The sequence below is a fragment of the Rana temporaria genome, chromosome 10 (genome assembly GCF_905171775.1).
Source record: "Rana temporaria chromosome 10, aRanTem1.1, whole genome shotgun sequence".
NCBI lineage: Eukaryota > Metazoa > Chordata > Amphibia > Anura > Ranidae > Rana > Rana temporaria.
In genome coordinates, this window is record NC_053498.1 from 142,662,419 (window position 1) to 142,678,361 (window position 15,943).

General features: G+C 42.7%; 1 protein-coding gene across 1 annotated transcript in view; it reads right to left on the reverse strand.

Moving 5' to 3' along the window:
- PRDM16 (PR/SET domain 16) overlaps nt 1–15,943 on the reverse strand; it is a 102,707-nt gene that overhangs the window by 22,139 nt on the left and 64,625 nt on the right. The window contains exons 11-12 of the mRNA XM_040326456.1: nt 8,704–8,873; nt 6,608–6,782 (exon numbers count right to left, since the gene is read on the reverse strand). Of these exons, the coding sequence (XP_040182390.1) occupies nt 6,608–6,782; nt 8,704–8,873 (345 nt within the window). The remainder of the gene's footprint in view (nt 1–6,607; nt 6,783–8,703; nt 8,874–15,943) is intronic.

Below are 15,943 nucleotides of genomic sequence, written 5' to 3' on the forward strand. Positions count from 1 at the left end.
GTGATGTAGAACAACACTACGACGAGCCGAGAAAAATGAAGTTCGATGCTTCCGAGCATGTGTCGACTTGATTCTGAGCATGCGTGGTTTTTGGTGCGTCGGAATTGCATACAGCCAATGGGAATTTCCTCCAAGAACTTTTCTTGTCGGAAAATTTGAGAACCAGCTTTCAAAAAATTCAGATGGAGCCTACAAACGGTCGTATGTACGCGACATAACACAAAACCTCACTGGCAACATAAACAACAATTTAACCACTTAAGGACCGCCTCCTGCACATTTAGGTCGGCAGAATGGCACGGCTGGGCACAAGCACGTACATGTACGTCCTCTTTAAGTGCCCAGCCGTGGGTCGCGACCCGGTCCGAAGCTCCGTGACCGCGGGACCCGCGGACCCGATCGCCGCTGGAGTCCCGTGATCGGTCCCCGGAGCTGAAGAATGGGGAGAGCTGTGTGTAAACACAGCTTCCCCGTTCTTCACTGTGGCGCCGTCATTGATCGTGTGTTCCTTTTTATAGGGAAACACAATCGATGACGTCACACCTACAGCCACACCCCCCTACAGTTAGAAACACAAATGAGGTCACACATAACCCCTTCAGCGCCCCCTTGTGGTTAACTCCCAAACTGCAATTGTCATTTTCACAGTAAACAATGCATTTTAAATGCATTTTTTGCTGTGAAAATGACAATGGTCCCAAAAATGTGTCAAAATTGGCCGATGTGTCCGCCATAATGTCGCAGTCATGAAAAAAATCGCTGATCCCCGCCATTAGTAGTAAAAAAAATATATATAATAAAAATGCAATAAAACTATCCCCTATTTTGTAAGCGCTATAAATTTAGTGCAAACCAACCGATAAACGCTTATTGCGATTTTTTTTTACCAAAAATAGGTAGAAGAATACGTATCGGCCTAAACTGAGGAAAAAAATATGTTTTATATCTTTTTTTTGGGGATATTTATTATAGCAAAAAGTAAAAAATATTGAATTTTTTTCCAAATTGTTGCTCTATTTTTGTTTATAGCGCAAAAAATAAAAACCGAAGAGGTGATCAAATACCACCAAAAGAAAGCTCTATTTGTGAAAAAAAAAGGACGCCATTTTTTTTTGGGAGCCACGTCGCAGGACTGCGCAATTGTCAGTTAAAACGACGCAGTGCCGAATTGCCAAAACTGCGCGGGTCCTTTAGCTGCCTAAAGGTCAAGGTCTTAAGTGGTTAAAATAGCAAAAAATGGCAGTTGGCCGTTGACAAGAACTCAATGTATTGATGAATGATCTCCAGTAGAAAAAAAACAAAAAAAAAACCTGAATGCTAATAGTCCATTTAACCCAACAGCCTGGGAAATCAGCTCTACGGCACAAGTTTAAGAACAGTGATGAAAACCTCCTACACCTTCACATTTCTACATAAACAACTGCCGCCTCGTAGTCCCAGATGGGAGAAGGAGATCCAGAGAGCAGAGCCGCGTCTCCTGAAAGCATGATTGAGTTTTGAAAAAAAAAAAGGGAGCCCTTGTCTTATTAGAATGATTAATGCCACGCTCTCCTTTTAATATACCAGCCACTTAATTTCAGCCTAATGATGGTCTAGCTCAGGCCCCGCTCCACACACACAGACATTTCCATCCTTCACACTCACTAAATCTTTCTTATTTAGATATTAATGCTGAAAGTGTGTGTTTTTTTTTTTTTATAACAAGATTTCTTGTTCGGCCAAGAAGAGTTAATTCCCAACACCAGTGCCGAATGCAAAACACAAGAACAAAGGGCAACAGTTCACAAAAAAAAAAAAGTCAAGGATGCCTATCTTTTTATTGTGAAGTATGAACAATGGGGCAGATTCACGTAGAGCCGCGTAAAATTGTGCTGGCGTAACGTATCTGATTTACGTTACGCCTCCGAAACTTACACGGGCAAGTGCTGTATTCTCAAAGCACTTGCTCCGTAAGTTGCGGCGGCGTAGCGTAAATCGGCCGGCGTAAGCCCGCCTAATTCAAATTTGGATCAGGGGGGGCGTGTTTTATGCGAAACTACTGTGACCCAACGTGATTGACGGTTTTTCAGTGTGCATTGCTCCAAAGTACGCCGCAAGGACGTCATTGGTTTCGACGTGAACGTAAATGACGTCCAGCCCCATTCACGGACGACTTACGCAAACGACGTAACTTTTTTAAATTTCGACGCGGGAACGACGGCCATACTTAACATTGGCTGCGCCTCATATAGCAGGGGCAACTTTAAAAGCCAGAACAGAAAGAAAGAAAACAGAAGAAAGATCCAGATAGAAGAAAGAAAGAGAAGAAGGAAAGGAAAGAAAGAAGGATCTCAAAGATAGAGATAGATAGATAGATAGATAGATAGATAGATAGATAGATAGATAGATAGATAGATAGATAGATAGATAGATAGATAGATAGATAGATAGATAGATAGATAGATAGATAGATAGATAGAAAGAAAGAAAGAAAGAGAGGAGGGGAATAAAATAATTAAGGTAAGAGAGGAGAGGAGAAGAGAAGAAAAAGGGGAAAAAGAAGAGAAGAGAAGAGAAAAAGTTAAAGGAAAGGAAAGAAATATGGATCTAGAAGATAGATGATAGAAAATAAAAAGAACAGAAATAAATATTAAAAAGAAAGATAGAATGAAGAAAGATGAATATGAACAGAAAGAAAGATAGATAAGAAAGATTCAGATAGAAGAAAGAAAGTGATGAAGGAAAGGAAAGAAAAGAAGGATCCGATAGATAGATAGATAGATAGATAGATAGATAGATAGATAGATAGATAGATAGATTGGTCTAGATAGAAGAAAGAAAGGAAGAAGGGAAATAAAATAATGAAAGAAAGAAAGGAAGGAAGGAAGGAAGGAGGGGAGAGGGGAAGGCGAAGTGGGAAGGGAAGTGAAGAGAAAAGAAAGAGATAAAAGAAAGGAAAGAAAGAAGGATCTAGATGATAGATAGATAGATAGATAGATAGATAGATAGATAGATAGATAGATAGATAAGATAGATAGATGAATAGATCCATATAGAAGAAAAAAGGAAGGAAGGAGGCAAATTAAATAGAGATCTCGAAGATAGAAAAGAATAAACAAATATTAAAAAGAAGGAAAGAAGGAAGATTAATATGAAGAAAGAAAGAAAGACAGATAGATAGATAAGGAGCATTGAGAAAAGTGGTTGTACATGGAACTGTCTTTAAATTCCATGAAGTCACCATACTTGGTGCCTGTAGGGGGCGTAGTGCAGGGTGAAATGGTGTGACATTTGTGGAATGGGCTCGGCTCGCACACCCCCCTGGGGGAGGAATAGCATATTGCATTCCTTTACATTGGGATATAGGTGTCTGCTATCTGGCTAATAGAAGCACGTTGTCCCCGCCCGCTGTGCTATTGATCGGCGGAGGAATAGGAGGCTCTGAGTAATGTAATTCCACGTTCTGAGTAATGACTCGGAAGGTGGAATTTGAGGTGTACTTCATTAGCAGCTCTCTATGGGGAGGATCCTCACCATTGGAGGTGCTTATTTATTAACAGGAGAGCTAAATATCATTCTAGCTGTGCTGGGTTTTTATTTATTTTTTACTACCTCTATTGGCAAAGGACACAACAAGATCTGCTAAGAGTGGCACCACTAATGGGGACAAAGGGGATTGGTGGGCAGCATCACATGATCCAAAATATGACATCATAGTGGACATTCAAGGCAGTGCTATCACCAAATGTTGTCCTTTTCTTTTCTTTTTTTTTTTTTGACAAGCCTGAGGCTTGATTTGTGTTTTATAGAGTTTACTAGTATGTTGGAAAGTACGTTTTTATGTCTTCCCATGTGTGATGTTTGCAACCAGAAAAATGTATGGCAGTGGAATCTGTTGCCGCCATCTGTATCATAGAGACGATTTATGCAATAAATTCACCTGTTGGAGGCAACTGAAGATCAAACACGAGATTAACGCGGCCTTTCAAACCGGCTCGCCATTAGTGGCTGTCAAAAAGCATCTGCCATTGATTAGCTGTGCCTGCTTCTGCTGGGATTTCCTGCACCGCTTTTATTACTGCTAGGTATTGTCCATCCAAGGTTACTTTATGGTTCATGTGCATAAAACGCACGGGGGCTCCTTCCGTATTCATAAACAGGACTGGAAGATTTATAAGTGTTTGTTCCCCAACTACTTTGGCATGTTTTACTTTACTAACTTCATGAACCAGATACACTATATTGCCAAAAGTATTGGGACACCTGCCTTTACACGCACGTGAACTTTAATGGGATCCCAGTCTTAGTCCGTAGTGTTCAGTATTGAGTTGGCCCTGCCCTTTGCCGCTATAACAGCTTCACCTCTTCTGGGAAGGCCGTCCACAAGGTTTAGGAGGGTGTCTATGGGAATGTTTGACCATTCTTCCAGAAGCGCATTTGTGAGGTCAGGCACTGATGTTGGACGAGAAGACCTGGCTTGCTGTCTCTGCTCTAATTCATCTCAAAAGCGTTCTATCGGGTTGAGGTCAGGACTCTATCGGGTTGCAGTCCAGTCAAGTTCCTCCACTCCAAACTCGCTCATCCATGTCTTTGTGCACTAGTAGGCAGTCATGTTGGAACAGGAAGGGGCCATCTCCAAACTGTCCCCACAAAGTTGGGAGCATCAAATTGTCCAAAATGTCTTGGTATGCTGACACCTTAAGAGTTCCCTTCACTGGAACTAAGGGGTCAAGCCCAACCCCTGAAAAACAACACTACACCATAATCCCCCCTCCACCAAATGATTTGGCCAGTCAAGTTCCTCCACCCGAAACTCCCTCATCCATGTCTTTATGGGCCTTGCTTTGTGCACAGGTGAACTTGAATGGACTGGCACTACGAGCCAATGAGAAGCTGAGCTGGCCACTCCCGCCCCCTTTACAGCCCAGACAGTCCTGACCTCAACCCGATAGGTCTGTAAAGGGGGCGGGAGCGGGCAACTCAGCCTCTCAGCGGTTTGTGGGGCAAGTCCAGTCAAGTTCACCAGTGTACAAAGCAAGGCCCATAAAGACATAAATGAGCGAGTTTGGGGTGGAGGAACTTGACTTGCCTGCACAGTGTTCTGACCTCAACCCGATAGAACACCTTTGGGATGAAGTCACCATCTCTCTACTCAGGGAGCTCTCAGTGTTAGAGCCGGCAGGGGACCGATGCTACATCCACCTAGGTAAGTATGATTTTTATGTTTTGCTGTACTTCTCTTTTAAAGTGCAGGTCCGCCCACCCCACGGAAAAAATTAAAATCGACAGCTACAAATAGTGCAGCTGCTGACTTTTTTATATAAAAGTTAAAATGCTGAACAATAAACGCTTGTTAATCACTGACTGCCCCTGATGGGGCCTCAGCACTGCCACAGAGGGGACCCAGAAATATTCTTTGGTTCTTTGGGTCCAAACCTCAAATTAAGTCCACAAGGAACAACATATGCAAGGCTGCTGACTTTTAGTACATGGACACTTACCTGTCCGACTTCGGCACCGCAGCTGGTTTTCAAATCGGCTGTTGGGTGCAGCCGCCGCCATTGCCGGTAAGGGAACCCGGCGCTGCAGCCTTTTGGCTTCACAGCCGGGGTCCCTACATTCCTATTGGTCCGGCAGCAGATGAAGGAGCATGGGGCCAGGCTAGTTCTGACGTACCTCTCCGCGGCAAGGTCCGACGGAAGTGGAGAAGGGGACCTGTCAAAAACAGCCCCCCCCCCCTGAAAGGTGCCAGATGTAGTGGAGGTGACGAATAAGCAGAAGATCCCCTTTTGGTTGGAACTCCACTTTAAGGCCTGATAAGCTACAATAGATTATACTTTTTGTTTTTGGGTTTAGATATACTTTACAGGTTTTTTTTGGCTTTTTTTTTTATTACTGGCTTTGTTACCAGTCCTAAAATAAAGCTACGGCCTTGCTCTATCCACTAGGACCCATCTTGTGTCATTTCTTGGCACGGCCCCTCTGAACGTGAGTAATGTTATGACTTATCCTATTGCAGTTTTTCTTTTTATGTGCATAGTTTTGGTGTTATTGTTGCCCTATGGGTCCTCGGCAGTCCGTTAGCAGGAGGGTAGGGGGGGGGGTCTGTGCCAATAGATTAAAGTTATTCGAAGGTAGGAAAACGCCTTTTAATTGAGACCATCAGAACATTAATAACACGGCTCTCCTCTCTATAAGGGAAGTCCCAATATTTGATTTATGGGTTGCACCTGGTGGTCCGTCTACCAAGCTCCAGCCCAAAGAAACGTCGGCAAAGAACTGGCAACCTACCGTGACACAGCTGGCTCGGAGCAGCGGGGGCCCGCTTTCATTGAACTTATCATCGGTGCACATCATATTTCCTATTAGAGAACACATTGCCTGATTTAGCACAATCACCCCCCCCTCCACCCAACCCCCATCCCGAACGAGATACAGTGACATAATACAATTTTCTCATAGCGTCTCATTATTTATTCACGGTTTTGCCGTGCCAAAATATCTGCGGATCACTGAGGAAATGAGGTTAATGCCGCGCACCAAGGCGGTATCTCGTAACAGATGTGACTTTTACAAGAAGAAGAAATAATAAAAAAAAAACTTTTATATGTTAACTTTTTTTTTTTACCTTTTTTCTGCTAGACTCGAAGCTTGGTTTAAATCGCTATTTGCAATAAAGTTTCGAATTTCCGAGAAATAGGAATCTTCTTTCTCGTCTAGAAGTGCATGGTTTTCGGATTCGGAATTGGGGGAGGAGGCGCTGTTTCCGTGGTGGTTTCCCATAACTCCCGAGTGCTGACTCACTAGACGGGAATACAAATTTAGGGAAAAGTTTAGAAAAGTCACAAGTCATTAAGCCTCACATCCCGTCCACTGTACGTTCCATTTTTTAAATTTTTTTAAGAGTCATTACAGACATGCTAAGCGCAAAAAAAAAAAAAAAAAACTTGAGAAAAACAGTTCCTCTAGTCACGGGGTTCTTAACCTTTTTAATTTAGTACAGAACCTCAATGGGTTGCCCAATAAGTCGCAGAAAGCAATTCTCAGTCAGGGTTTCATGGAGCTAGGATTTCAGTATCCTCCTGAGGTTGGTAGGGGTTCCTTGAGCTGCGGTTGATTGACCTCCCATTTGATGGTGGATTCATACTTCCAGAACCAATGCCACTTGGCAGAGCCATCTACATGACCCCAATAATATTTTCAGCTGACTGTAAGGGTAGCATTCTGACCACTGTTGTAAGGTGGCATTCTTCTACCTAGCCACCAATGAAAGAGGCACTTTCTCCAATGACCACCAATATAAGGGGGCATTATTCCAAATAGATACCAATGAAAGAGGCATTTTCTCCACTGATCACCAATGCAAGGGGGGCATTATTCCAACTAGCCACCAATTAATGGGGCATTTTCTCCAATGACCACCAATGTAAAAGGGGGCATTATTCCCACTATCCACAATGAAAGGGACATTTTCTTCAATGACCACCAATGTAGGGGTACATTATTTAAACTAGACACTGATAAAAGGGGGTATTTTCTCCACTGATCACCAATTTAAGGGGGTATTCATACAACTAGCCACCAATGAAAGATATATTTTCTCCACTGATGACCAATGTAAGGGGGCATTCTTCCAACTAGCCACCAATGAAAGAGACTTTTTCTCCACTGATGACCAATGTAAGGGGGCATTCTTCCAACTAGCTACCAATGAAAGAGATATTTTCTCCACTGATGACCAATGTAAGGGGGCATTCTTCCAACTAGCCACCAATGAAAGAGACTTTTTCTCCACTGATGACCAATGTAAGGGGGCATTCTTCCAACTAGCCACCAATGAAAGAGACTTTTTCTCCACTGATGACCAATGTAAGGGGGCATTCCTCCAACTAGCCACCAATGAAAGAGACTTTTTCTCCACTGATGACCAATGTAAGAGGGCATTCTTCAAACTAGCCACCAATGAAAGAGACATTTTCTCCACTGATGACCAATGTAAGGGGGCATTCTTCCAACTAGCCACCAATGAAAGAGACATTTTCTTCACTGATGACCAATGTAAGGGGGCATTCTTCCAACTAGACACCAATAAAAGGGACATTTTCTTCACTGATGACCAATGTAAGGGGGCATTCTTCCAACTAGACACCAATGAAAGTGACATTTTCTCCACCGATGTCCAATGTAAGGGGGCATTCTTCCAACAAAACACCAATGAAAGAGACATTTTCTCCACTGATGACCAGTGTAAGGGGGCATTCTTCCAACTAGACACCAATGAAAGAGACATTTTCTCCACTGATGACCAATGTAGGGGGGCATTCTTCCAACTGGCCACCAATGAAAGAGACATTTTCTCCACTGATGACCAATGTAAGGGGGCATTCTTCCAACTAGCCACCAATTAAAGAGACATTTTCTCCACTGATGACCAGTGTAAGGGGGCATTATTCCAACTAGACACCGATAAAAGGGGCATTTTCCCCCACTTATTACAAATGTATTCATTTTAGCATGGGTTCCCCAAGACCCCGAAAGTCTTTCAAGGGTTCCCTGGGATAAAATAGTTGAGAAAAACTGCTACTGACACTGAAACCATCTCCTGATATCACCAAACCTGCAGGTCTTCTAAGAGCTTAACATTCTGCCAATACTAGAATACCAACATCTTCACCAAAAGGTACAAAGTACGTTACGTAGAGTTGTCTGATTTTTATCAAATACCTGGAACATTTTCATGTTCGTGTTTCTTAAGGTGTCGATCCAGATTGGTCTGCTGGCCGAAACATCTATTACACAGGTGGCATTTGAACGGTTTCTCTTTGTTGTGTATGTTCCGTACATGCCTTTGAAGATTGGAGGAGATGCTAAAAGACCGGTCACAATATTTACATCTGAAGGCATAAAGAAGAAAATGGATTTAGAGAAGATGTCAAAAAAGTAACAGAATGGATTGCTGCTGTTTTTTAAAGTTCAATAGTTACCGCTAATAATACCTCCAACAACCTGGTTGTAAAAAACAAAAAACAAAAACCTTATTCTTTGACCAGCCTTACTGTGCGCATGTAGCTTTTGAGAAAGCAATGTAGCGTAAAGGAGGTGGATAAGGAAAGTATGTCCTTTTTGTTAAGGTCTACAGATTTTTGGATGGGTGACGTTAAGCCCTACCTTACTTAAAGTGGAAGTAAACCCTTCAATTTGAAAGTTACAAAAACAGTTAACATTCCCGGCATGCCGGAAATGCTAGCTGTCACATTTGTTTGTGCTCTCAACCAAACTGCCAAACCATCCAATGGCTGGTTTCATAACAGGTCACATGTACAGCATCATGGCATTTGCAGATTAAACAGAGGACAAGATGGCCGCTTCCTTGGCAGAAAACGATAGGAGGGTTTACTTCCACTTTAAGTCCAGGTTCTGGTACTACAAGATTCCACCTCTTTTAACACTTATAACACTAAAACCAGTGATGGAACTACCAGGATTCCAAAGGTCACATTTGCAATTGGACCCCGCTGTTCCGCCACTGTTTGGGGGCCAAGACAGCAGGAAGGGGGTCTACTGCAGAACATGTCAAAGTACCCCACTGTGGGACCATAAGGCTTGGTTCACACTGCTGAAATCCCATTGTTGTGTGAATTGCTTGGGATTTTCTTGTGACTTTTGCACCTTGGGACTTGAGTTGCAATGATCAGATGCAGCAGTGTGAACCGCGGCTTATAAAGAGCCCTACCCCAGAGTAAAGGACCCTGAGGTCAGTGGGAAGTGCCCTGGGCCCGAAAGGGAGGGCCCTGGGATCACAGTTAAGGGCCCCAGGACCATTGGAAAGCCCCCCCCCCAGGATCGATGGATAGGACCTGGTGGTCAGAGGGCCCCTTCATGGTTTCTTGCACCAGGGACTTGAATTTTCTAGTTGCACCTCTGCCTCAAACGTTATTTACGGCAGTTTAGATTGTAGAATAACTTGTGAATCTCCAATAAAGTTAAAAGGAGAGGAGACTATCACATTCTAGATTGCTAGCTCGGCCATGGTATCTGCCAAAGAGCATGGAAGTATGCAAGATAAGCACCTAAAGTTGACCTTTATTATGCAATACTGGAACAGTGAAGCCAAAGCGGGATGGGGATGTGAGGCCAATTGCTGAAGCTGACCAAACACCCACCCAGCAATTGGCCTCACATCCCCATCCCGCTTTCGCTTCCCTATATCAATTTCAATGATGGCACTATATTATGGTATGGTATGATATTATATTTGTATATGAGGCTATACTCAAAACCTTTGCATCAATACTGGAACAGTATAATTTTTCAGAAAAGCTTCACCAAAAAACTGTCTATGACCTCCATCCCCAAAAGCATATAAATACTAACTACGACCTACAAAGCCATCCACAACTCTGCCCCCAGCTACATCACTGACCTAGTCTCTAAATACCAACCTAATCGTTCTCTTCGTTCTTCTCAAGACCTCCTACTCTCTAGCTCTCTCATCACCTGCTCCCATGCTCGTCTACAGGACTTTTCCAGAGCCTCTCCAAGCCTATGGCACTCCTTACCCCAAACTATCCGTCTATCTCCTTCTCTATGAGCTTTTAGAGGATCCCTGAAAACCCTCCTCTTCAGAGAAGCCTATCCTACCCACATCTAACAACTGTATTTTAATTTTGTCCATCTGATCACCCCCCACATCTACTACCCTTTGTTCCACTTCACCCTCCCTTCTAGATTGTAAGCTCTAAGGAGCAGGGCCCTCTGATCCCTCCTGTATTGAAACTGTACTGTCTTCCCTGATGTTGTAAAGTGCTGCGCAAACTGTTGGCGCTATATAAATCCTGTATAATAATTATAATAATAATAATAATAGTAATAGGGGTTATTTACTAAAACTGCATGTTAAAAGAAACTTCTGAGCTTAGAAGAAATACTTCCCTCTTTGTGTTTTTAGAACGATCTACAGAAGAGATGGCTGCAGATAAACGACCACTTTAAGCATTACATTTTTTATGTAAATTTTTTTTTACGGGGGGGGGGGCATAAATATGGGACTTCCTTTATTAAGCCACATTTGGATCAGTACCCACCCCCTCCTCCCATTCTGCACTACGACATGTAATCGGTAAGGCCGACCCTGGCCCCCGCAGAGAGGTCAGCTCCACATCTGCGCCTTGCGTTCTCGGGGCGATGAAAAAGATGGCATATATTTGTCATAAAATAAAGTAAAAAAAATCTCCAGACTGGAACATAAATAGAATGAAAAGCAGAAGAACAACAACGTGGAACGTTTTTTTGGCAGGTAACGCAGCCAAAAAATATGATATTTTCTTTAAATAAGGGAGGGGGGGAAGGGGGGCGGCTGGGGTCCTCTGTACCCCACACAAAGTTCACACTTGCTCCGCCACATAAGCTATGGGGATAATGATTAATTCCCGTCAGTTTGTTCAAATCATTCACTCCGCTCGGAGCCGCGCCACGTTTTGTTTGCATTAACGGTGAGAAACACATACGGGGATTTTATGAAACTGACAGGCTGGCTTTTGCCGTACGGCTTAAAATCATGTTGCGGACAAATTAATGCTGCCTGGCCTTGATATTTTATTTTTGCTACCTAAAATCAGGACAGCTCGAGGTGTAGAGGTGTCACCTAATAAGTCTAAAGCCTTTGAACTGTTCCAAGTTATTAAAGCTGAACTCCGGGATAAGTAAACATTGTCTAAATCCATTTTTTGGCCACGTTGCCTTCAGAAAATGTTCCAATTGTAGTTTCAGTTTCATGAACGGTCTACAGACCAGTAACTGTCAGCAGGGCCGTCTTAATGGCATCATGGGCCCCTGGGCAAAGCAATGCACTGGGGCCCCTACCAGCTTGCCCCAATTTACACACCTACTTTCAAGAAATAAAGTATAAATAGTTGATAGAATTAAACATATATTCATTAGTACTTTCAATAAAATCGATTTTACAAAAGGAAAAAATTCCATAAATCAAAGGCTAGTCAACACAAAGGGCACAGTACAGGGGGAGTGCAGAAGGGCACAGTACAGGGGGGGGGGTCAGGAGGGCACAACACTGGGATCAGAAGGGCACAGTACAGGGGGGATCAGGAGGGCACAACACTGAGATCAGGAGGGCACAATGCAGGGGGGAATGCAGAAGGGCACAGTATGGAGGGGTGGTCAGAAGGGCACAACACTGGAATCAGGAGGGCACAGTATAGGCTCTGGGGCACTTCCCGGGACACGATCATATCGGGACAGTTTAGTAAAAAACAAGACTGTCCCAGTAAATCTGGAACAGTTGGCAAGTATTATGTTATGATGTAATGCAAGATTATGGTGGCCCCCCCCATGTACCTGGGGTCCCTGGGCGGTGCCCAGGAGTGCCCTTGCATTAAGATGGCCTTGACTGGCAGGGCAATTAGATTTTGCTGGCTAGCAGCTGTCCTTGTCCTCAAAAATTCAGGAAGACTGGACCTCTAAACCAGAAATCCAGAAACCAACCAGATCTTTCATTTTCTACACCCCCCCCCCACCCATTAGAAAAAAGGACAACAGTTTTGAACAACTGGAGGGCCATATTTTGGAGACCACTGATCTAGATGGTTAATCTGGCAAATCAATTCCTCCACCAAAAGTACATTCTTCTACCAAAATCACAACATTTTGCCTGTAACTGGTAGGACAATGTGATTTTGATGTCTAGCAGCTATCCGTGATCTCAAAAATTCAGGAAAACTGGACCTCTAAACCAGAAATCCAGAAACCAACTAGATCTTTTATTTTCTAACCCCCCCATTAGAAAAAGGACAACTGTTATCTAGATCGGGGATCTCCAAACTACGGCCCTACAGCTCTTGCAGAACTACATGTCCCATGAGACATTGTAAATCTCTGACATTCAATGACATGACTGGGCATGATGGGAATTGTAGTTCCCGAACAACTGGAGGGCCATAGTTTGGAGACCACTGATCTTGATGGTTGATCTGGGCAAATCAATTCCTCCACCAAAAGTACATTCTTCCACCAAAATCACAATATTTTTCCAGTAGCTGGTAGGACAATGTGCTGGCTAGAAGCTGCCTGTGATCTCAAAAATTCAGGAAGACTGGATGCCTAAACAGCAGAGATCCAGAAACAACCAGATCTTTAATTTTCTAACCCTCAGATAGAAAAAAAAACATAGCAATTCCTCCACCAACAGTACATTCTTCCACTAAAGTCACAATATTTTGCCAGCAACTGGTATGCCAATGTGGTTCAGCTGGCTAGCAGCTGTCCACGTTCTCAGATTCGGGAAGACTGGACCTCCAAACAACAGAAATCCAGAAACCAACCAGATCTCTCATTGTCGAACCCACAATTGGAAAAAACGGAAAGCTGCTATCTTAATGGTTGATCTGGGCAAATCAATTCCTCAACCAAAGGTACACTCTTCCACCAAAATCACAATATCCTGCCAGTAACTGGTAGGACAATTTGATTTTGTTGGCTAGCAGCTTTTTCTGCATTCTCAAAATTCAGGAAGACTGGACCTCTAAATAACAGAAATCCAGAAACCAACCAGATCTTTCATTTTCTAACCCCCAATTAGAATAAGGATATCAATTCCTCCACCAAGAGTAAATTCTTCCACCAAAATCACAATATCTTGCCAATAACTGGTAGGACAATTTGATTTTGCTGGCTATCAACTGTCCATGTTCTCAAAAATTCAGGAAGACTAGACTTCCAAACAACCAAAATCTAGATACCAACCAGAAGTTTTCTTTCATTTTCCTACCTCCATTAAAAAAAAAGGATATTTGTCATCTGTATGATTGATATGGGCAAATCAATTCCTCCACCAACAGTACACTCTTCCACCAAAATCACAATATCGTGCCAATAACTGGAAGGCCAATGTGATTTTGCTGGCTAGCAACTGTCCATGTTCTGAAAAATTCAAAGAGACTATACCTTCAAACAACAGAAATCCAGAAACCAATCAGATATTTCATTTTCCAACCCCCAATTAGAAAAAAGGAAAGCTGTTATCTTGATAGTTGATCTAGCAGACGCTAGCCAACAAAATAAAATTGTCCTACAAGTTACTGGCAGGATATTGTGATTTTGGTGGAAGAGTGTACTTTTTGGTGGAGGAATTGATTTGCCCAGATCAACCATCAAGATAACAGCTTTCCCTTTTTCTAATTGGGGGTTAGAAAATTCAGGAAGACTGAACCTCTAAATAACAGAAATCCAAAAACCAACTAGATCTTTCATTTTCTAACCCCCAATTAGAAAAACGATATGAAGTCATCCACCAAGAGTAAATTCTTCCACCAAAATCAAAATATCTTGCTTGATTTTGCTGGCTATCAAATGTTCTCAAAAAGTCAGGAAGACTGGACCTCTTAAAGCGGTTGTAAACCCAAAATTTCATCTTTGCATATCATTTTGTAGTTTTTTTTTAACAATGAATTGCCATGAGTCATTTTTTCTGTACCTGCCTCCTGTCCCTGTTATCGATATTTTCTTGAGTCATTACGTATACCCCGCATGCGCCGTGTCATCCTTCATTCCGGCCAGCTGAGACCTGGCCGGAAAGATTCAGTGTCCATGTCGGGGCTGCGTCATTTCCTGCTTTAGACGTCAGCCCCGACATCCTGCTATACTACATGCACAAGAGCGTCATGGTTACCATGTGACCTGTACGTCACATGGTACAGGAGAGCCAAACGGCAGACAGACAGCCAGTTTTAAAGTCCGTGGAATGTGTCTGAGGAATGTGCTTACACAGCGTGCTCCCGGAGGTATTGTCACTCCTTTCTGAAGCACGCTGTGATTTATTTTCTATACGTTTCCATAGTAACCGGAAACAAGGCTTGGAATGTCTCTTTACTAGTGCGCATGCGTGGGATTATCGAGAGAAGGACGTTCTGTGGGCGGAAATACAAAGCAGATTTAGATGCAAAAGACCACAGTGAAGATGGCGCTGGCGAATATACTGAAATAAGGTTTGGATTATTAAGAACATATGCTGTAAGCTAACATATTTATATATACACAAAGTGGTCATTCGATTCATACTTAATTTGCCTTTCAGAATATTATGAATATAGTATTGATGTGTGTGGGTTTACAACCGCTTTAACAACAGAAATCCAGAAATCAACCAGATCTTTCATTTCCCAACCTCACATGTCATCTGGATGGTTGATCTGGGCAAATCAATTCCTCCACCAAAACCAGAAACCAACCAGAAGTTTTCTTTCAATTTCCACCCCCCATTAGAAAAAGAACAGCTCTTAGTCGATCTGGTCATTAGAAAAAGGATCTATATCATCTGGATGGTTGATCTGGGCAAATCAATTCCTCCACCAAAAGTACACTCTTCCACCAAAATCTCAATATCTTGCCAATAACCAGAAACCAACCAGATCTTTCATTATCTGGATAGTCGATCTGGTCATTAGAAAAAGGATCTATATCATCTGGATGATTGATCTGGGCAAATCAATTCCTCCACCAGAAGTACATTCTTCCACCAAAATCACAATATCTTGCCAATAACCAGAAACCAACTAGATCTTTCATTTCCCAACCCCCCCAACCAGATCTTTCATTATCTCGATAGTCGATCTGGTCATTAGAAAAAGGATCTATATCATCTGGATGGTTGATCTGGGCAAATCAATTCCTCCACCAGAAGTACATTCTTCCACCAAAATCACAATATCTTGCCAATAACTGGTAGGCCAATGGGATTTTGCTGGCTAGCAGCTGTCCAATGTTCTCAAGAATTGACAGAGACTGGACCTCTTAACAACAGAAATCCAGAAACCAACCAGATCTTTCTTTTTCCAACCTCCATTAGAAAAAGGACACATGTCATCTGGATGGTTGATTTGGGCAAATCAATTCCTCCACCAAAAGTACACTCTTCCACCAAAATCTCAATATCTTGCCAATAACCAGAAAC